Source organism: Canis aureus, chromosome 16 (genome assembly GCF_053574225.1).
Source record: "Canis aureus isolate CA01 chromosome 16, VMU_Caureus_v.1.0, whole genome shotgun sequence".
In the NCBI taxonomy this organism is placed as follows: domain Eukaryota; kingdom Metazoa; phylum Chordata; class Mammalia; order Carnivora; family Canidae; genus Canis; species Canis aureus.
The window spans coordinates 48,089,771-48,112,571 of NC_135626.1; the positions used below are offsets into that span (position 1 = coordinate 48,089,771).

General features: G+C 34.8%; 1 protein-coding gene across 1 annotated transcript in view; it reads left to right on the forward strand.

Moving 5' to 3' along the window:
* SMURF2 (SMAD specific E3 ubiquitin protein ligase 2) overlaps window positions 1–22,801 on the forward strand; it is a 122,849-nt gene that overhangs the window by 83,824 nt on the left and 16,224 nt on the right. The window contains exons 5-12 of the mRNA XM_077853760.1: window positions 496–561; window positions 4,645–4,729; window positions 6,688–6,771; window positions 9,295–9,497; window positions 12,061–12,145; window positions 16,284–16,442; window positions 20,843–21,038; window positions 22,191–22,294. Coding sequence (XP_077709886.1) covers window positions 496–561; window positions 4,645–4,729; window positions 6,688–6,771; window positions 9,295–9,497; window positions 12,061–12,145; window positions 16,284–16,442; window positions 20,843–21,038; window positions 22,191–22,294 — 982 coding nt within the window. The remainder of the gene's footprint in view (window positions 1–495; window positions 562–4,644; window positions 4,730–6,687; window positions 6,772–9,294; window positions 9,498–12,060; window positions 12,146–16,283; window positions 16,443–20,842; window positions 21,039–22,190; window positions 22,295–22,801) is intronic.

Here is a 22,801-nt window from a genome sequence, read left to right on the forward strand (position 1 = left end):
GTGTGTGGAAGTCATTTAAATGGTTAGATAAAATATAACAGTGGTAATAGCTAACATTTATATGCCAGGTACTGTGCTAAAAGTTTTACATAATTACCTAATTTGATCCTTAAAATATTAAGTAGGTACCTCAATTATATGTTAGAAAATCAAGACTCAGGGAAAAATTGCTTAAGAACAACAACTATTAAGTGACAAGCCAAGACTCAAAGTGGTCTGAAACCTTTGGAGAAAAAGTAATTGCATGTTGGCAGTGTATATGCCAGTGCCTTATGGTTTTTGAAATCTGAATTTATCACAATTTTGTTGAAACATTTATATAATTATAAATTCACTTAGAGATTTTAAGCATTTGTTTCATCTTTAAAACATTATTAATTATTTAAATGATAGGCCTGATTGCCATTGGATTATGCAAGTTTACCATCACCTATAGTTGTTGGAAGCTCTGATACCAGCTTATTTTTAATTGCTTTTTTTGTTGATTTGAAATAGATCAGAGGTTGGATCTGTGCAAACTTGGGCCAAATGACAATGATACGGTTAGAGGACAGATAGTAGGTAAGTGTGGAGTTTAAAATTATGTGGAATTTAAAGTCACATGAAATTTTGGCATCATTCAGACTGACCTAAACTCTAAATATCTTTTAAATCTTAGTACATTAACTATAGCTTTATTGTGTTGGCTTGAGTTAAATGTGTCCTGTAAAATGTTTCCAACTGGATCCAGGTTGTAGGCTACTTTAATTTAAAAATAAAAACCTTGAACCATAAATAATGGTAAAAAATAAAAAAGAGGCTCCTAATGTTTAGGCATTCTTTTAAAGACAGAATTTATAGGTTATGTGAAAGTTTTCTAAAAATAATTCTTAAACTGGTTTTTGAGTAGAATATTCTGTTGAACTTTGTTTAATGTTTTACAGTTTTAAAATAATCTGTGCAAATTGAAAAGGATATGAGGCATGATAGTAGAACACTGGAGAAAGGGAGAAGTTGTTATCTTACTCATAAGGCACTTAGTGTACTATCTTGAATTGACTCAGAGGAAGGGTTTTATATAAAATTTCCTGAGACTGAAGAATTGATGGATTGAACTTTAATCAAGATATATAGTGTGGTAGGCACTGAGATGGGCACCTTTGAGGCTTCTTAAAGAAGAAAACATAATTGGAACCTTACCACTTCTCTCTAGAGCAGAATTTAGGATTAGTTGATTGCATTATGAACCTATCAGATTCTAGTTACTGAAGTTACTTTTGAAGGGCTTCATTTTCCAAGAGAATGAATTGGATTCATAGTGAATTGCCAGAGTAGCAACATAACAAAGCCCTGCTACAGTTATCACAGGGAACTATATACACTACAGCCTTATTAAGAATTCCTGTCATTCATAGATTGAGAAGGGAGTAAAAAACTCAAACGTAAATGCTGTCATGTAAGACTTAAATGTGATTGTTCTTACTTTATTTGATTTGGTATGCTATGTAACGTTTGCCAACTAATGTCCAGTAGTAACAAAATAGTTGCAGTAGATGTATAAATTGGCATTTATAAAAACAGCAGACTTTTTTTGTCAGCAATTAAAAAATAAACCTGTGGAGTATACTGTATAAAAAAGGAATATTTTACTTTAAAATGTGTGTGTTTAAATTTGAAACCTTTGTGTGAATTGGTTTTCATAGTAGAGATATGTTGGACTCAAACATTATATGTTATGATCCTGCCATTTAAAAATGGAGTAAGGGGATCCCTGGGTGGCGCAGTGGTTTAGCGCCTGCCTTTGGCCCAGGGCGCGATCCTGGAGACCCAGGATCAAATCTCACGTCAGGCTCCCGGTGCGTGGAGCCTGCTTCTCCCTCTGCCTGTGTCTCTGCCTCTCTCTCTCTCTCACTGTGTGCCTATCATAAATAAATAAAAATTAAAAAAAAAAAAGGAGTAAGTTAAGAAAAACCAACCCAGAATAAGTTCTAGTTTTTGCTGAATTAGATCTTTACAAATAATCATACATAGATTTATATAACACCCTTTTGGAAAATGGAGAAAAGAAGGTTAAAATACTAACTTTAAAAAATATTTATCCCTTTCTAATAATTTTATATACACTTATGTGTATATATATTTTTTATGATTTTGGTTCAGTGAATATAAAACTTGTTGCACTTACTGTAACCATTATTAGTGTTTATAATTAATGATTTTAAAGGATGAATTTTATCAATATATCATAACTTAATCACTGGACTTTAATGTTATTTTGTTGCTATTATAACATTGAAACTTGTAAGCATTTTTGGGCACTTAATTTTATCCTCTTTTTGGAGTATTATCTTAAAGAAAAATCTCCCAAATTGTGACGACTGATTCAGGATTATAAATCTTTTCCCTTACATTTGAAACTGTTACTCAATTCTTGTGAGGTTTTTTTTTTTGTTGTTGTTGTTGTTAAGATCAAATCAAATAAAACTGTAGGCAGAGAACATAAGGAGCACCTATAATATGCCATCATTGTCATTACCTTGATATATATACCTTTTCTGTTTTTTAAAATGATGTATTTTGTTGTGGTGGTGGTTTTTTTTTTTTTTAAGATTTTATTTATTTATTCATGAGAGACCCAGAGAGAGAGAGAGGCAGAGACACAGGGAGAGGGAGAAGCAGGCTTCATGCAGGGAGCCCGATGTGTGGGACTCTGTCCTGGGACTCCAGGATCACACCCTGGGCCGAAGGCAGGTACCAGACTGCTGAGCCACCCAGGCATCCCTGTTGTTGTTTTTTAAAATGATATTACACTGTGCAGAATTTAAGTTACCTGTTTTAATCTGTCTTGCACATCTTTTGTTGTTGTTGTTCATGGATAAAGTTCTATAGCATTTTTAATGTTGTGTGGCAGTCCATGGTGGGCAAATAAATTAGCCAGTCCATTATTGCTGAATATTTAGATTATTTCTGATGTTTAAAGCTTTGGAAAAGGTTCTTATAAACATAGTATTTCTGTGACTCATTTTATATATTACTAGGATTAGGCCATTTAAAAATACAAACCCACTTAAAAATTGCTTAGGTGTTTTGTAATACAGCAGTCTGGAGTTGAAGCTCATAAAATCCTTCATTTTGAGCCTTAATATTATTCTGAACAAAGCTAATGAGAAAATACATAGTTTTTATAGTGATTATATCTGGGTAAGCATTTCATGTAGCTTTTCTGTATAAAAACTGGTAAATACTGTTTCTAGTACAGTTTTCATAGAACATTTTGTTGATACTCACTGAGGAGAGTTATGGTACCATGTGACCTATAAATGAAGTTCATATAAAGAAGTAATGTGTTAAACTTTTTGATTAAGAAGTTGGATTATAGTCACATTTGCCCGTTTCTATTTTATCTTTTGGAAGAATTGCCAAAAATAGAATTTAAAAATATTAGAGCAGCAAAGAATTTCAGGCATATCAATTAGCCTAAACTTTAAGAATGTTAAGTGTTTTGTCCAAGATCATTGTGCCAAACTAGAGCCTGGTTCTAGAGTTTACATCTCTTGCTTCCAAATTTATAGTGGTAGTTTTACACTACACTGGATGATGAATGTTTTAACTCATGGAATCTATTGCTCTATTGCCAAAATCTACTGTTTTTGTTTTTTTAATTTTAACTTATTTAATTTTAAAGATTTTATTTATTTATTTATTTATTTTTAAGATTTTATTTATTTTTTCACGATAGACATAGAGAGAGAGAGAGAGAGAGAGCGTGGCAGAGACACAGGCAGAGGAGAAGCAGGCTCCACGCAGGGAGCTGGACGCGGGACTCGATTCCGGGTCTCCAGGATTGTGCCCTGGGCCAAAGGTGGCGCTAAACCGCTGCGCCACCCAGGGATCCCCAAAGATTTTATTTATTTATTTGGTAGAGTGCACAAGCAGGGGGGAGTGGCAGACAGAGGGAGAGGGAGAAGCTAGCTCCCTGTGGAGCAGGGAGGCCAGTGCGGCACTCTATCCTAGGACACTGGGATCATGACCTGAGCTGAAGGCTGATGCCTAATTGACTGAGCTGTCCAGGTGCCCCTAGTTTTTATTTTTAAGGATTTATTTACTTTAGAGAAAGAGCGAGAGAGAGAGAGAGAGAGAGAGAGCAAGTTACAAGCAGGGGGTGCAGAGGGAGGGGGAGAGGGAATCTCAAGCTGACTTTCCAGGGTCTCGGTCTCATGACCCTGAGATCACAACCTGAGTCCAAACCAAGAGTTGTATGCTTAGCCAGCTGTGCCACTCAAGAGTCTCTTTTTTTAAAGATGGGTCAAGAATTAAACCCAAATTAATGTGAACCTTTCCAGTCCCTCTATATGTGAATATATACCTTTGATGCGTTATGCCTCTTTTAAGTGTAGTAGAGGCCTTGCTTGCCCCATTACAACAAACAAAAAGGATTTAAACTCCCCTCCATAAGTATAATAAAGGGTAGAAAAACATAAAACTCTAATGTCACTCCTAAAGGGAAAATCTCATGGAGAAAGAAGTTACAGAATTTATTAGAAGCTAAAGAGTTTATTCTAAAGTATTAAGGTAAGCTAGATGTCTTTTAAAGATATATTTTTTAAATTGTAAGAAATTTTTCTAGTTTTATGACTCTTAGTAATTTTTTTTATTGTCTTATAGTAAGTCTTCAGTCCAGAGACCGAATAGGCACAGGAGGACAAGTTGTGGACTGCAGTCGTTTATTTGATAATGATTTGCCAGATGGGTAAGCCATTAATAAAGCCAAATCATTAGAGAAATAGTTGATAGTATCCTTCAAATAGTGACAGATAAGTTGGTGTTTATTGTATTCTTAACTTTAAAAATTTACTGATCAGTTCTAAAATCTAGATTTTCCTTGTACTTGGAAAATTATTGAGGAATCTTGTCAAGACAAATTTATAAAAGAAGCCATGAAGTAGATGTGGTAAATTTGGTTTTTAAGAGTTTTGACTTAAGAGACAATCAAATTGCTTGACAAATATAACTTTCCTGTAAATATTATGTACTTAAAATAACAACTTTTTTATTTGATTAAATTATTCAAAACCAGGCATATAAGTGCTGAATCGGAGACATTATTCTGTTTAGAGGAATGGGACAGAGATTTGCGTAGTAAAAATTTTAACATTTATTGAGCATGTGTGTGTCAGGTACTTTTATAAGTACTTTATGTGATACATTAGATCATTTCATTTACATGGCTATGATTCTGGAATTAGACCATCTGCGTTCCAATCCTTACTATTCTATTTACAAGCTTAATGAATTTAATCAGTTTATTTAACTTTTGCAAGCATTGGTTTATATTTACTTATAGAAGAGGATGGTGATAATAGTATACATACCATACACCATTTTGAGGATTAAATGAAATCATTCATGTAAAGCACTTAGCACAGTGTTTTGTATTTAGTAGGTGCTTAATAAATAATTAGCTGCTATTATTACTTCTGCTGCTACTGTTGTCACCCTCATTCATTTCATAGATTAAAAACACTGGGACTCAGAGGAGTTAAGTAAACTTGCCTTGAAGGCCACATAGTGAATGGGAGAGCTGGAACATAGACTTAATAAGCCTTGATTCCAAAGCTCATGCTTTTGATCACTGCTCTGTATCTTTGTTTGATACTAATGCTGACATTTTTCTGACTTTATTTTTAACTTTCAAAGTATGTTTAACACCAGTGAGGTGTAGTTTATATATAATAAATTATTTAAAGTATATAATTGGTTGAATTTTTACTTAAATTATTTTTGATACTAAATTTTACATCCAACCCAAGGTATTTGCTCATTTTGTTTAAACTCTTAAAAATCGCCATAGTTTAAGTTTACTTATAGACCACTTTAGCTCCTTATATATATGTTAACTTTTATGGATATGAAGTAGATTATGGTAATTTTGAAGGGGAACTTTAGTATGAAAGAACTGATCAGTATTAAGAGATTACAACAATGTAAGGCTTTGCTTTATTGTACTCCCCCCCCTCCATTTGTTTTTATATCACCTCCTTTAAAAATACCAATTCGGTCTATGTTTTATAATATATAGTCTTATTATAAATTAATTGCTAAACACTACATTTTGTGCTTTAATTGTTATCACAGGGCAAGAAAACCTCTTAGCATATCTTTATTTCCTATTCTTTATGGCTCCTAAACCTCTGCCAGGGTTTTGATGGAAATACTAACATTACCACATTTCTATGGTCATTTGCTTATTTTGTTACATGCATTAAAAAGTTACTGAGGAAGTACCATTCTTTTGAGAAAAAAATAATTTGAGTAGGCTAAAAGCTTTAAAGAACTTTTACATACTTTTATGTTAATTTTTAAAATTAGGTGTAATTTTTATTTTTGGTATGGCTTTTTTTCCCCACTAAATACTGGAGAAATTAGTATTATTTATGAGTGTTGACATTATTGAAGAATTCTGAGTTTGACTGATGGAAAATATTAGTCATACCTCAGTGTAAATATTTTAGAAGCTTCAGAATTCCAGAAAAATACATTGTACAGTTTTAAAATAAGTTGAAAATAGTTCCAGTATTCTGTATATTGATTTTTCAGTTTGTCATTCCTGATTTATAACAGCAGATGTCTTCCTGACCCAGTTATTGCACTAAAAACATTCTGTATCCACCTTCTTATTAATGCCTTATCTCTCAATTTTTATTTAAGCTGGGAAGAAAGGCGAACTGCCTCTGGAAGAATCCAGTATCTAAACCACATAACAAGAACTACGCAATGGGAACGCCCAACACGGTAAGAACATACAAATATCTTCCCAGGGTCTGTGCTTTTTGCCTTCCTGAAGTCATCACTTTCTGTTTATCTGTCAGCTTTACCAGATTTCCTTTCTTGGTTTATACTGCTCAAGATCAGTAGATCTTACAGCAAGTGCCATTATTATTTCCAAAAGTAATTTTCAATAAAGATTGTTTAGCAGGTCATCCTGTTATTGTAGCTCTAGGGCCTGTGATGGTACTTAATAAATATTTATTAAATGAGTTAACTGAATAAATTGAAAAGTCCTCTTATTTATGGGACTCTTAAAAATTTTTTTGAGTCCGTTATTGAATGGCTGTAACAAACTATATATACTGAATCTTCATTTGTTCAGTCATGTTGGGATATGATTATATTATTATATTACATCTAATAAGGTCTGTGATCAAGATAAGAACCAGATATTCTGAGACCATACGGCAGGCACCTAATTTTGAGTAGGAGGCAGCAGGTTGTTAGAACTTGCAAAGGAAAACTCTGAAAGAGGAGAATTTCTGAACTAAATCTTGAAGAATGTTCAAATTTAACCAGATAAGGGGAAGATAATGAAAAGTGTTAGAGTAGTGGTAACCAAATCGTCATTCATTCATTTCACCAAATCGTCATATGCCAGTTACAATGCTCAGCATTTATGCTATAACAGTGAGCAAGGGAGAAGGGCCTTCACAGAGCTTAATGTGTAAAGACACAATACAAGATAATTTTTGGAAACTCCAAGGAAGTACTTTTTTTAAAAAAATGTTTATTTATTTATGTGAGAGAGTCAGGGTGTGCACGTGGCAGAGATGGGGGTGGAGGGACAGAAGAAGAGGGAGAGAGAATTTCAAGCAAGCCCCATGTTCAGTATGGAGCCAGACTTGGGGCTCAATCTCATGACCCTGAGATCATGACCTGAGTCAAAATCAAGAGTCAAATGCTTAACCGACTGAGCCACCCAGGCCTCCTGAAAGTACGTTTTAAGTAACTGATGGGACACCTGGGTGGCTCAGCGGTTGAGCATCTGCCTTTGGCTCAGGGTGTGATCCCAGAGTCCTGGGATCAAGTCCCACATTGTTCTCCCTGCTTCTCTCTTTGCCTGTGTCTCTGCTTCTCTCTCTGTGTCTTTCATGAATAATAATTAAAAAAAAAAAGTAACTGTGTCTTTCACAGTAACTGAAACTGAATAGGATAAGTGACTGAATTTCCTTTTTTTTTTAAAGTTAAAAAAAAACTGCTGCCTTTACTCTGTTTGTTCTTCCCCTCTCTCCCTCACCTCTCCCCCACCTCTCTCCTTTTCCTGAGCAGGACTTGTACCAGACACAGAACATCAAATACTTCTCTAAGCTATACCTACTTTTATTTATTGGGGATTCGTTGCTTAACTCATTAAGTCACAGTTTTCTGTGTTATATTACAATCCTCAGGTAAAAGCTTAGCTCATGTTGCTATTTTAAAAAATACTTACTTGAGAGTTGTATTTCTAATATTAAACTGCCAAGGATTTTATTGTAGTCAACCCATTTTTATTGCATCTGAGCGTAAATAAATATGTACTTGTGTCAGTGCTTTAGTGAAGTCCCATTTCCTCCTAACTCATTTAACTAATGAAACTGACTTAATTTCCATGTGTATAAAGTTGATTGTGGTTGTAAATGTTAGTTAAAAATTAATTCTTGATTATCCTCTTATATTTTGGATGCCCTACCATATACCAGAAGTTCTTTGAAGAGTCACACTATCTTCTTTATTCATTCAATAAATATTTATTGAGCTACTTTTATATATATGCCAAGTACTAAGTGCAGGGGATACACACACACATATATGTATATAGTGGGAAAGAAACTAGGTAGACTTTCTTTTCTCAAAGAATATTCTAGTAAGGGAAAACAAACCAAGGGTTCAGATTAAAAAATAATAATAATTGCTGGGCTGAGAAAGTAAGGTGATGGACTTATCAAATGCCTAGTGACTGCCTTAGACTTGAAGGTCAGGAGACCTCTCAGACATTTAAGCTTAAGTTATGATTTGAATGACAAAAAGGAGCCTGGCCTAGGAAGAATAGGAAAAGAAAGCATTCTGGGTGGGAAGAAGAGCTCCTTTCCAGCCCTGAAGGTAAAACAGTCTTGGTTCAAGGCAGGTTCAAGGAACGCAAGAGAATCAGTGTGGGAGAAATGGAGAGGGAGAAAGGTAGAAAGTCAGGTCTGAGAGGTGGGCTGAGGCTAAGTCAAGTAGTGCTTTGTAAAGTAGTACTCACATCTACAAGTATCTCTGGACTTTGTATAAAATGTAATTCAAATCAGTACAAAATGATTTCAATACATAATTGATAGTCTGCCTATTAACATGAGTTTGGTATTTAGAGGCATCAGGATTGCTTTTATTCAGAATTCTTGAAATCATTATATTTGTATTGATCATTCCATCTTGTGACTGTCCCTATGGTACATACATTGTCTGGAGAACTCTACCTCTGAGATCTTGGTTGAGTAACTTTTTTTCCTTGTTACTTTTAAATAGACCAGCATCTGAATATTCTAGTCCCGGCAGACCTCTTAGCTGCTTTGTTGATGAGAACACTCCAATTAGTGGAACAAATGGTGCAACATGTGGACAGTCTTCAGATCCCAGACTGGCCGAGAGGAGAGTCCGGTCACAACGACATAGAAATTACATGAGCAGGACTCATCTACATACTCCTCCAGACCTACCGGAAGGCTATGGTATGACTAGCAGAGGAAAAATAGAGTATGGTTTACTGGTTTCAATTTACTAAGAAAGCCAGAAAATCAGCTTTAAAGAAGTTATTAATCTGGGTTTAGGATTCTGCATGAAAGTAAATGTGTAAAATCTCCCAACCTTGGAAAACCTGTGAAGTGGTAGAGGACTACCTAACCAACAGTTGACTTGGGCTAGTCATTTAATCTCAGCCCTTTTGCTCTTTTATAATGAAATGAGATGAATGATACCTCTCCTTGTCTCAGAGGTATCATGAAGAGCATATGTGACAATGTGAGGTTACTTGCAAATAATACATTCTATGAAGGTAAGATGGTACTGTTATTGATAATGGTAATCTGAAGTCAAACCTGCAGTGTAAAATTTTCTAGACCTACATATTTAGAAATAACTTCAAAAGTATGTTTCTGATGGTATTTATATCTTTGTATTGTCTATAATTTTGGATTATCTACATGATTTGGGTTATTGTTGTAAATGACTTAGTCACTTCTCTGTATAAAATTTTTATAATCTAACATAATTTCCCAAATTGTAGAATTTCATGCGGAAGATGACTTCTAGTTGGATATAGAACTTTCTGAATTAGTCATAACCTGGGAGTATTCTTGTAGATACTAGGAACTCAGCTGTCTTCTCCTTTCTTGCTAAAAGTATATCAAAATAATTATATCCTTGTCCTCCCAACAGCCTGTAGATAAACCATGTCTGGGCTGATGGTGACACCTAATGACCAGCGTTGGGAATCACCTGATCCAACTTGTTTTATTTTTCCTCTACAATATGTTTTAAACTGTTCTGCAAATGCATGATTCTAGCTTTATTTTTAAAATATATTTTAACTCTTTAATTTAAAAAAACCCAGTTTGTCCATTAACTGTGCTATACTGCACAGGTTAACTTACGTAGCACAGTGATGAGAGCATGGCCGTGGGAAATAGACCTGGGTTTATATCCTGGCTTTACCACATATTAGTTGTGTGACATTGGGCACATTATTTAATTTCTGTGAGCCTCAATTTTTTATCTTCCATAAAATGGGGAAATTAGTAGTCCCAACTGTGGAGGTTTGTTGCAAGAGAGGAATGATGATTTCATGTAAAATGCCTGATAGTTTCTGGCACAGGAAGCACTTAGTAAACTTTGCTTGTTATTATTAGTGTTCAGACCTTAGAATAAAGTATTTTCTGTCATTTCTCTCTCTCTTTTTTTAAAGATTTTATTTATTCATTCATGAGAGAGAGAGAGAGAGAGAGAGTGAAAGAGAGAGAGAGAGGCAGAGAAGCAGAGATGCAGGCAGAGGGAGAAAAGCAGGCTCCATGCAGGGAGCCCGACATGGGACTCGATCCTGGGTCTCCAGGATCCCACCCTGGGCTGAAGGCGGTAACAAACTGCTGAGCCACTGGGGCTGCCCTGTCATTTCTCTTTAATTGAGATTATAAGGCAAGATGTTTGGAGTGGGAGTGGTTATATTTTTACAATATTTGTGTGATTTGAATTAAAAACAAATTTTGTACAACCAAAACCTAGGAGTAATGTGGCTACCAAGGCTGAAATTATTGCAGCTGTCATATGTCACCAACTTTAAACATTTTTATGTTTATAATTTTAAGAAGCTTAAGTTTAAATAGATTTTATTATAGGTTTATAAGTAGGTTTATAGTAATAAATATTAGCAATAGTATCGTTTTTTATATTGGAATTTTTCATTAGATTTTGTTTAAAGACAGGTGGTTCTGTTGCTTAAAAACACAAATAAATAAAGATTAAAAACTACCACTGAAGAAACTTTTCCACAGATTCCTTCCCTTTGCCCTGGCTTTCTTACTCTCTTCCCAGGGGCTTGGAGTTAATGTCGCCTTTGACCTTTTTCTCCCCAGAATGCATGCTTTTTCTTTGTTCTTCCTCTTTCTAACTTGCTTATTTTTGCATCTTTGTCTATTTTTGAGTATAGAGTGTCTCCCCTTTTAATGACATATTCCATCTTTTTTGCCTCTGAGTCTAAATATGGTAGTCTTGAGAAAACACCTCTCTCAAGAAAAAACTTAAGTTTTGGTATAAAATTAGGCATACTAAACAAGCATTACCAGCCTGCAAACCCTTTGAAAGTTTTTGCAACTCTCTGCAGAATCTCCCTATAGTTGGTTAGCCTCTTCCTCTGAGCTTTCTTTTGTTCCCCTCAGGCTCCACTTTAAGACAAATAAAAGATCATTTCTTCATGTTTCTTTTGTTGCAATACTGGTACTGTGACAATCTTGTTTTCTGTTTTCCATAGCAACATGTTTAGTATTTGAGCCATCTTGTAAATATAGTTGGCTGTTAGATAGCCAGCCTCTGACCCTCATCACCATTTGTAAGATTGTTTCCAGGAGAAAATGTATTGAGTTGAAAAAAAAAAAAAGATTTATAAGCATTTTTTTGGTAATACAATAGACTGGTAATTTGGAGAGTTTAACTATTGATATAATATCATCCTAGTGTCTATAGCTGTCTTTGATTTGGACATTCTGAATATGTTTTTATTATTAGTGTTTCTTAATTTTACAGAACAGAGGACAACACAACAAGGTCAGGTGTATTTCTTACATACTCAGACTGGTGTGAGCACATGGCATGATCCAAGAGTGCCTAGGTAAGAACATATCCACATACTCTCCACACCGCTGGATACCTATTTTACCTAGGATTTCTTTGATTATTTAATCTTCAACTTATAATGGTTTGTGTGAAAGTTAGGCTCTTTGTGATAGGCATTTCAGTTGACAGTGGAAAGGCCTTCCTATTCCTCTGTAGTCCCATCCCAGTGCCCTGCCCCCCAAAAGCCCCCAGTCCTTCTACCTTCTCACCCTTAAGAAAAAAAAAATCAGGGTGAAAAAATGGGTCTTTTAGGAGTTTGAAAACTGACGTGGAGAAGAACATACAAAACCTCACAAAACATACATCTCCTCCCTGTTCTTTTTAAAGGGTAGTAAATTGATATTTTTATTTCTGGTTAGGCTTTCTTTAAAAAGATAGATTTATTTTAACTAATATGAGAGTAGTCAATGTTCTATTATGTATTGTTTAATACAGTTTCATTTTAATATAAAAAAGAAATAACCTAATTAAATTTTATTTATTTACTTAAGACTTTTGTCACTTGTTTTTTTACATCAGCTGGTACTGTCATGTGATTTTTCCTTTTTATGCTGTTAATATGACAGATTACGTTGATCAGTTTCCAAATACTGAACCAGCTTTGGCACCCTTTGAGTAAACTTGGTCGTGGTGTCGCATGAATTAAATTTCTTTTAAATACCAGAACCTGTACATTTAAACTGTAGGCATTATTGAATGCATTTACTAATCCAAATGTGAGTTATCTTTTAACTTGAAGATGGAATGACACATAAATCAATTTAGTAATTTAGCATAATTTTTGATACATTTTAGTATCAATAACTTTTTCAAAACACTATTTAGCTCTTTGGAGTTATTTTCTAACGAACAGATATAAAGTCAAGTAGTTCATTTGAAGCTACCTCATTTGAAGTTGAGCTACAAAAAAGAGCGAATTCTAAATTCTAAATCCACTTGATAAGCTGTATATTTTTACCTTTGTGAGTTGAACATATTTTATATTCTAACTGCACCATTCTCTTCCTCTGTAAAAAAGACCCATGGAGGGTGAAGAGATCTTTTTCTACCTAAAGCTTATACTCAAGAGCTCTACTTGTCAAAAGTCTTGCGTTTGAATCAAAAACAGATGTAACTAGCTGATCTTGGATTGCTTTGATACTCTGTATTTACAGTTGACCCTTGAACAATACAGGGGTTAGGGGCACTGACCACCCGCACATTCAAAAATCTTTGTATAACTTTTGATTCCCCCAAAACTTTGCTAATAGCCCATTGTTGACCTTATTCTTATCAATAACATAAATGATTAACATATACTTTGTAATGTTATATGTATTATATATGTATTCTTATAATAACGTAAGCTACAGAAAAAAAACGTTCAGGAAATCCAAAGAAAGGAAAAACATATTTGTAGTAAGCATCTCTCTAAAAAATCTGCATATAAGTGGACCTGCACCCTTTAAACCTGTATTATTGAAGGGCTAACTGATATTTATAAATGAAGCTATTATAATGTAAATGTTTTACTTTGTGATATAGCCTAATTAGAATCTTTTGAGGGTGGCAACCAAGGAATGTGCTATCATTAGTTATTGTATCAAGGTTGCTGTTTCTGTGTCTTGATAATATAAACTGTTTAAAAAGTAGTGGGGAGGAAATTTTTGTTTTATTAATAAGGTCACTGAAAAAAATCCAAGGGCCTAACTTTTAGAAACAAGAGTTTTGTTACATAAATTATGAAAAGGTGTTTTGGATTCTGTTTATCAAATTGTAGGTCAATAATGAGCTTTTCTATAAAATACTTTAATTATTGGCCAGGAAATCTATAGAACAAAAGTGATTTTTTTGAAACTAAATGATTTACAATAGTGAAAATTTGATCCTGAGTTATCTGTTGAAAGAATAGTATATGAATTGGTGTCAGAAGTTGAAATTGAGAGAGATTTTGGCACCACTGTTGGTGATGTTTCTTATTCCTAAGGATGTTCCTAAGGAAACATGTCAGTTTTTTATTAATGAGTAAAGGGTTTCTATAAAGGTTTAAGAATATTTTATGTTGAGTGTTGAATAATGACTTTATAAAATAGTGCTCTAGATTTTTCTTTAGTCTCTGTGTTCCAAATTGTTACTATAAAAATATGTACCATATCTTTTGTTTTCCATTAAGGAAATATGCCTTTTCTATGGAGGATCTTTTATCAAAGCAGACCATGAATATTTAGATTATATTAAAATATTACTGTTCAAAGACATTTATAAAATAGTGTAACTCAGACACTTTTGTTTAAAGATACACAGTAAGATTTATGTGAGAAGTCCCATTTTACCATCTTTTGTATTTATCTTTAAAAGTCGTGATTAAGGCCTTATTATTTGTTGTATTTCATGCTAAGTATGTTGTCTTGTGGTACAAATCTGTACTTTTATGGCTGTGTATAACATTCCATTTTTCTTTATTTCCCAATTGGATATAAAGATGGCTTCCAGTTTTCTGCTCTTTTAACCCATTCTTTAGAGCTCTCTCACATATGAATAGATTTATAAAATTCTAAATAAAATTATATAAAACCAAACTGTATTATATCAGAAGAATTATTCTTTGATTTCAGTAATCACTTTTCATTTCTAAAAGTTCCATTTAAAAAATCCATCTGTTCATTCTTAATAATCTCTCATTGATAGTTTGTCTTTGTAATTCTTACTCCCCTCCCCCCCCCCCCACCCTTTGTAAAGGTTGCCTATCAGAGCTGTTCTGTTTGATCTCTGACAGTACTTAGGGATCTAATTCTGTGGTTTACAGTTTCCACTCACTCTCAGTCGTCCATCATGACCTTTCTTTCTGGAGTGTGTGGTGATCTTTGTGAATTTGTTTGATCTTAATTGGTTGGAATTCTGTGGACCTAAAGGGGAATTGAGGAAGTTTTCCTGGAATCATTTCATCTTCCCTTTGAATTCTCAGCTTAGTGGGGAAGTTCCAGATTTCCTTTTCCAAACTTGCTGCTGGCCTGGGGCTGAGTTTCCCAGTTAACAACTACTCCCTGGCAGCCCTACCCCTCTGCCTGCCTGCCATCAGTACCAGCTCCAGCTCCAGTCACTTTTTTTTTTTTTTTTTTTTTTTAATTTGAGGAAGATGCTTGGAACTTTTTGTCTCACCTCTTTTGAGGCTAGCAGTATATTTTCTAAGCTTTAGTTGATCTGTAGCAGAAGAGTCTCTTGGAGCACCTATAAGCAGAAGTCAGATCATTGTTTCAGCAAATCTGGGTGCTTATATGTGTCCATCATTATGCTTTACCATGACAAAGAAGAGGTTATTTCAGGAAAAATCTTTTTCTAGTTGAACTTTTAAGACATGATTTTGATGAGATTAATCATTACAATTATCTGTTATAGTTTAAGTTTACATTAGACATGTTTTTATTTAATTCTTTAAGGTCCTGTTAATCTTACCTATATATAATAGTGTTTTAAGAATGTATAATACAATAACAATGGTCTTTGATCCATTAAAAGTCTTTTTGCTTTTTTTGCTGTAGCAGTAAGCCTTAGAGCATTCTTCTTTAGGTGTCTTAAAAGCGTTTTTCATCTACCAGCTCTGTAGGTTTCAAAATTCAAAATGGAGCAGTTTTCCTTTAAAAAATATACTGTGATTATTTTCAGGGTCTCTAAATTCAATAACATTTCCAGTTCGCTTTGTTGGGAAATTTAATATGGAATGAACATTTATTTACACAAATCTTACGGTATAATAATGAAAGTAATAATTGAAGGGAAATTTTAGAAAACATTTCATTCCTTATGTCACTGACATTTGTAAAGCAGTATTTTGTCAGACAAGTATTGAAGCAGCTTATATTGGCAAATGTTGTGATTGCTTTTATATTAATTTAAAATCTGTATTACGTTAAAGCCCAGGAATGAACTTACTAAAAATGTAGGCTATGTGATGAGTTCCTGAGCCATTTATGAATTGAGTTTTGAATATGCAAGTTTGTTAAACCATTGGGAATTAAAGATTCTAGCTGAACATCTCAGGTTTCTGAAACAATACATTTTCTCAGACTTCATGGAATTGTTCTGTGTCATTTACACTTGCCTGGCTCAGCAGGCCCAGCAATGAGGTATTTTTTATTTTATATTTGTTTTTGCAGGGATCTTAGCAACATCAATTGTGAAGAGCTTGGTCCATTGCCTCCTGGATGGGAGATCCGTAATACAGCTACAGGCAGAGTTTATTTCGTTGACCATAACAACAGAACAACACAGTTTACAGATCCTCGGCTCTCTGCTAACTTGCATTTAGTTTTAAAGTAAGTTTCTGAAATAATACATGTTAAAGTGCAAGCCTGAACAAGAGAAGACTAAAGATGCCATTTGTAATGCATTAGAATGTCTGCTCTCTTCAATTATAAGTTACTTTTGTTGGACAAAATTTTACATAAGAATATATGACTTGTTTTGCTCTGATACACGAGTATTTTAATCCACTGTGCTTAAGTAGGAACCTGTCCTGAAGTATTAAGGAAAGGTACACTGTAGCACACTTGACGAGACAGGATGTTTTATAGGGTAGATATTTTTTATTTTTCTGTTAGTGCATCATAAATAGCTCCAGGATAGTTGAAGCCATCCCAGAGGGTTTTTTTTTTAAATTACCTTTATTGAAGTGTAAGTGACGTACAATAAACTGTGCATGTTTAAAGCGTACAATTTAAGTTTTGACATATTATACATCTGTGAAACCATCACTGCAATGTAGAAAATGAACGTAATCCATCCTTCCCCTAGATTTCCTTGTGCTTCTTTGTTAACCCCCCTCCTCCTTTAGGGCTTCCACCTGTATTAGTTTCCTAGAGCTGTTGTGACAAATTGTCATACACTGGGTGGTTTAAAACAACAGAAATTTGTTTTTTCGCAGTTCTGGAGGCTAGAAGTTTAGAATTAAGTTGTCAGCAGAATTGGTTCCTTCTGGAGGCTCTGAAGGAGAATCCATTCCATGCCCCTCTCCTAGCTTCTGCTGGGTGCTGGAAAAACTTGCTGTTCCTTGGCTTACAGACACATCATCTCCATCTTTGTCTTCATGTGGTCTTCTGTGATCTGTTTATATACATAAATCATATGACCACGTGTGTGTGGGTTTTCCCCTCAAGCCTACCAATTCTCTAGATCTCTAGGTAACAACTGAGTGTGCAGCAGTTGAATTCAGGTCTGACACTACCTTGCAGTTAGCATCAGACCCCACAGGTTAAGGGCTTAGTATCACAAGACCATCACCATCTCAGATGCCAATCCCAAATATTCTGTACTTCTTATTGACTGGCTGTATATTGGGGAGTTCCTATGACTCCCTCTTTGGGTTGAGTAATTTGCTAAAACGGTTCCAGAACTCAAGGAAATACTTTATTTGCCATTACTAGTTTATTTTAAAGGATACAACTTGAACAGTCACATGGAAGAGTTGCATAGGGCAAAGTGTGGGAATGGGAGCGCCTAGAGCTTCCAGGCCCTCTCTAGGTGCTTCACCCTCCCAGTGCATTCACCAACCTGGAAGCTCATCATTTTGTTTTTGTTTTTTTTTTTTTTAAAGATTTTATTTATTCATGATAGACACAGAGAGAGAGAGGCAGAGACACAAGCAGAGGGAGAAGCAGGCTCCACGCACGGGGAGCCCAACGTGGGACTCGATCCCGGGTCTCCAGGATCGCGCCCTGGGTCAAAGGCAGGCGCTAAACCGCTGCGCCACCCAAGGATCCCTATTTTGGGGGTTTTGTGGAGATATCCATCTCCTATTAACTCAGTCTCCAACTTTCTCCCCTACTCAGAGGTTGGGAGTTTGGGGCTGTGGAAGTTCCAGGGTTCTAATCAAGCTTTTTTTTTTCTAGCAACCAGCTCCATAAATATCTAGGACCCCACCAAGAGTCACCTCATTAAAGCAAAAAATGCCCCTATACCCAGGAAATTCTAAGGGATTTAGGAGCGCTGTGTCAAACCAGAGGCAAAGATCAAATATTAGAACAAAGGGACACTTCTATCATCTCTGTCACTCTGGAAACTTTGGGGATTTTAGGAATTCTGTGTTAGGAACAGAAGACAGTGCCAAAGTTTATTTCTTTTTCCACCCCTTTTTGTATGTATAAATCCAAATTTCCCTCTTTTTATAAGGATACCAGTTTATTGCGTTTAGGGCCACCCTAATGCAGTATGTTCTCCCCTTAGAACCTCTGCAAAGACTCTTTCTATTGTATTTTTTTAAAATTTTTATTTATTTATGGTAGTCACAGAGAGAGAGAGAGAGAGAGGGGCAGAGACATAGGCAGAGGGAGAAGCAGGCTCCATGCACTGGGAGCCCGACGTGGGATTCGATCCCGGGTCTCCAGGATCGCGCCCTGGGCCAAAGGCAAGCGCTAAACCGCTGCGCCACCCAGGGATCCCCCAAAGACTCTTTCTAAATGAGGTCACTTCCCACCGAGGGTTAAGACTTAAGCATATCTTTTTGGACACAATTCAGTCCAAAACATACCCCGTCTTTAGCTAACCACTGATCTGCTTTCTGTCACTATATATTAGTTTGCATTTTCTAGAGTGTTAGACGAATGCATTTCTGCAGTATGTGGTCTTCTTTGTTTTCTTTTACCCAGCATAACTATTTGAGATTCATCTCTCGTTTGTATAGGTCATTTATTTTCTTTGCTGGGTGGTATTCCATTATATGGATATACCACAAATTACCCATTTACTTATTGATGAACATTTGGATTATTCCCAGTTTTTGGTTATAACAGAACTATTATGGATGTTTATGTATAAGTCTTTATATGTTCATATGCTTTCACTTTTCTTAGATAAATGAGCATCTACGAGTAGAATAACTACATCATATGATAGACTTATGTTTAACTTGAAAAAAACTGGCAGGTGGTTTTTCAAAGTGATTGTACCATTTGACATTCCTCCCAGGTGTGTATGAGTGTTATAGTTGTTCCACATCCTTGCTAACATTTGGTATAACCTTATTAAATTTAGACCCTCTAATAGGTATATAGTGGTATCACATTGTAGTTTTAATTTGAATTTATCTACCAACTAATGACATTGTGCATCTTTTTGTATGCTTTTTTGCCATCTGTGTATCTTATTTGGTGAAATATTTTGCCCTCTTTTTAAAAAATTGAGTTCATTTATTTAATTTTTGAGTTTTTAGCATTCTTTAAATATTTTAGAGTCCAAAATATTAGACATATGCCTCAGAAAGATTTTCACCTAGTCCATTACTTATCTTTTTGTTTTCTTAACAGTATTTTTTGAAATTTTGATGAAGTTTAATTTATCCATTTGTTCTTTTGTGAATTGTGTTTTTGATGTCATATCTAAAAAATCAGCCTAACACAGGCCATGAAAATTGTCATTTGTGTTTCAGAAGTTTAATGGCTTTCAGTTTTACATTGAGGTCTCTGATTTTGAATTACATTTTTGTGTGTAGTATGAGGTATACCCAAGTTGGTCTTTGTTTTGTTTTGTTTTGGGGGTTTTTTGGGCATAGGATTATACAGCTGATTAGGGAGTATCTTTAATATAATACTCTGTTATGTGTATATAAAAAACATCTTTAATGTTTATGAGAATAGTAAATAGTGATTTGTAATTTTCATGGAAGCTGTATTTTCTCTGGGTAGTTATGTGTTTTAGGAATAAAATCTGGTCTGGTTTATGTAAGAATCACTGTATGTAAAATAAGTTTGGTGTGATTTGTTAGAAATCTTAAAGTTATTTTTATTTATCATAGCTACCATTGCCCTTTGTTTTTAGGTGACAGGATTGTGCTCCTGTCTGTTGTGTGTAAAATTAAACTCCAAAATGATTCAGTGTCTGCAAGGGCATCAATAGTGAATTTTGGATTTTTTATTTCTAGTTTTTTGGAATTAAGTAGTTTATTATATCATAAGGTTCTTTAAAAAAATTCTTACTTGTAACTTACAGTATTTTTGCCAAGAGAATAAAAATATCTGTAGGCAATGTGCCTTTTCAAAAGAATATTTCTGCTGTACTTGAGAGATTATTTTCATGTATTTGTGGTAAACCATATATGTACCCACTTAGAAGTCACTTTAGCACAAAAGTGAGAATGTACTTAATGCCACTGACTATATATATTAGATAAAGGTTAAAATGGTAAATTTTATGTTTTGCATATTTTACTACAATAAAAAGAAAAGTAGCCATTTAATAAGGCATTTAGACGTGTTTGTAATGTGTTCATTTCTCTGTGCCAGTAACTTACACGTGACCTTCCACATTCTTGTGGTCTAGACTTTAGCGCATATAGGAAAAGGGGCTCTGCCAAACTACCAGCTCAAGCTGTGCGTCTCTTCCAGAGAGACTGACTCCAGATAACAGGCACAGGATTTGACATATGTCTAAATTTTAAAATGAGTGATGGTCAACTATGCAGAAAGAAACAAAGATGGTATTTGAGAAATTTGTTCTCAGCAGCTGTATAAAGAAGAATGGATAAAACTCTGTTATCCAATTTCATAAATTTGTGTAGATCCTGAGAAATAAACTTTGAAGCTAGTTAATTGTCATCAAAAATGTCAAGCCAAGAATATTATAAAGCCTGAAAATTTTGGGTAGATTTGCTTTATAGTATGATGCTCTTTTAAATGTACAACTGCAGTCTCTTATTTAAAATAACATTCCTGTTTACTTTTAGTCGGCAGAACCAGTTGAAAGACCAACAGCAACAGCAAGTGGTACCGTTCTGCCCTGATGATGCCGAGTGTCTGACAGTCCCGCGGTACAAGCGAGACCTGGTTCAGAAACTAAAAATTTTGCGGCAAGAACTTTCCCAACAGCAGCCTCAGGCTGGCCATTGCCGCATTGAGGTTTCCAGGGAAGAGATTTTTGAGGTAAACTTACAAGTCTTATTTTTAAATATAGAAAAGTTAACTTTCAGTGTTACACTGTTTTCTAAGAATACTTTCTGGAATTCCTCTCTCTCTAGAATGGGAGGTTTCATTAATTTCTTTTTTAATTATGGGGAGTAAAGACAATATCAGATATTTAATCTAGAAGATAAATATTTAAATGAAATGAAAAATGTGAAATATTCCAGTTGGTTCAGCTTGGTCTCTGCATTGCAAATATTATTTGTTAATGAATTTTAGTGTGTGTGTGTGTGTATAAATATTTTAAAGTAAAATCTGTGCCCAGTGTGGGGCTTGGCCTCGCAATGCTGAGATCAAGAGTTGCATGCTCCATCGCCAGCCAGGTGCCCCTGCACTGTTAATGAGTTTTAAAAGACTACAAATAGCCATCCCTTATTTTCTAATTCTTTAAAAAAAAAAAAACAAAATGGTTTTGTTTCTTTATGGACTACTTCCTTAATTTATTGAAAATCTTCCTTTTTAGTATATTCTTTTATCTTTGGATTTTTTAGCCCTACTGTCACCTGCAAAGTTCTTCCCTAATAAGTGAACAGGGTCCAAGGCAGGGGTTTCTCACTCATCAGAGGATTCGTGGGTAAAAGATGTTTGGGGATTTGATCAGCCTTTTCCTAAAGGATGAACTTTTTTCTCTTGGGACAGTTCTGACGTTGTTTGTAAGTCAGTCATTTGTATTTTAAAATAATATGAAGATACTGCTTTAATGGAGATCACATTAATGATTACTAATGTTCTTTTGAACTTTATTTTTTTCATCTTTACTTTCTGCCTAGAATTAGGTTAACCAGCTTTTAAAAATTCGGTACTTTTATCAAATTCCATTTTTAATGTGAGTGTAGTTATTGCCATGGTTGATAGAAGTTAAATATGGAGTTTTGCACTGAGGCTGGTAATACAGTATTTATCAAATGAATTAATTTCAGTAGTACTAAGCTATATCTATCTTGTCTTTATAAGTTCCATGAGGTTTCAAACACTTGGAGTTTATCCATTGATTTGGTGAACAAATTTCATCTCCTTTCAATAAATGTATGCTTTGTAGGTGGGATGCAAGGGAAAGTTTAAATAACAAGTTTAAAGCACCTAGTAACAATACTGTGTTAATTTTTTTTTAAGGAATCCTATCGGCAGGTCATGAAAATGAGACCAAAAGATCTGTGGAAGCGATTAATGATAAAATTTCGTGGAGAAGAAGGCCTCGACTATGGAGGGGTTGCCAGGTAAAGATTTGCTCATGAGTAAATAGTGAATGACATATGGTTATATTTATAAGTTTAAGATACTTCCTCTGGTAACCTTCTCACTGATACTTATTTTCTAGTGTAACATTCCCTAATTTTTGCGATATAGAGGTGTCCTAATAGATATGTTCATGGTGCATGGAGTAATAGAGAACTCCCTCATGGATGATACAGCCCAGCGAGACTTCCTCTGAAAACTAGTTGCAGCCCTACCTGGGCTGTGGTGGGTCCCACACACCCTGCTCTCCATCTCTCTCCTTCCGTATGTTATTCCCTCTGCTTTGCAGTGTTAGCAACCGTCTGGAGAGTTTAATGACATGTATTCTAAACTAAATGCTGTTTTCCTTTACTTTCATTGCCGTGCTTTTTAACCTTATTAAAGTAACGTTCGTGTGTGCACATAAGTATGTGTGTGTACATACGTATGTATTATACATGGTCTTTAAGATGTTTCAATAAGGAAGCTGTAATGTATATGCTACATTC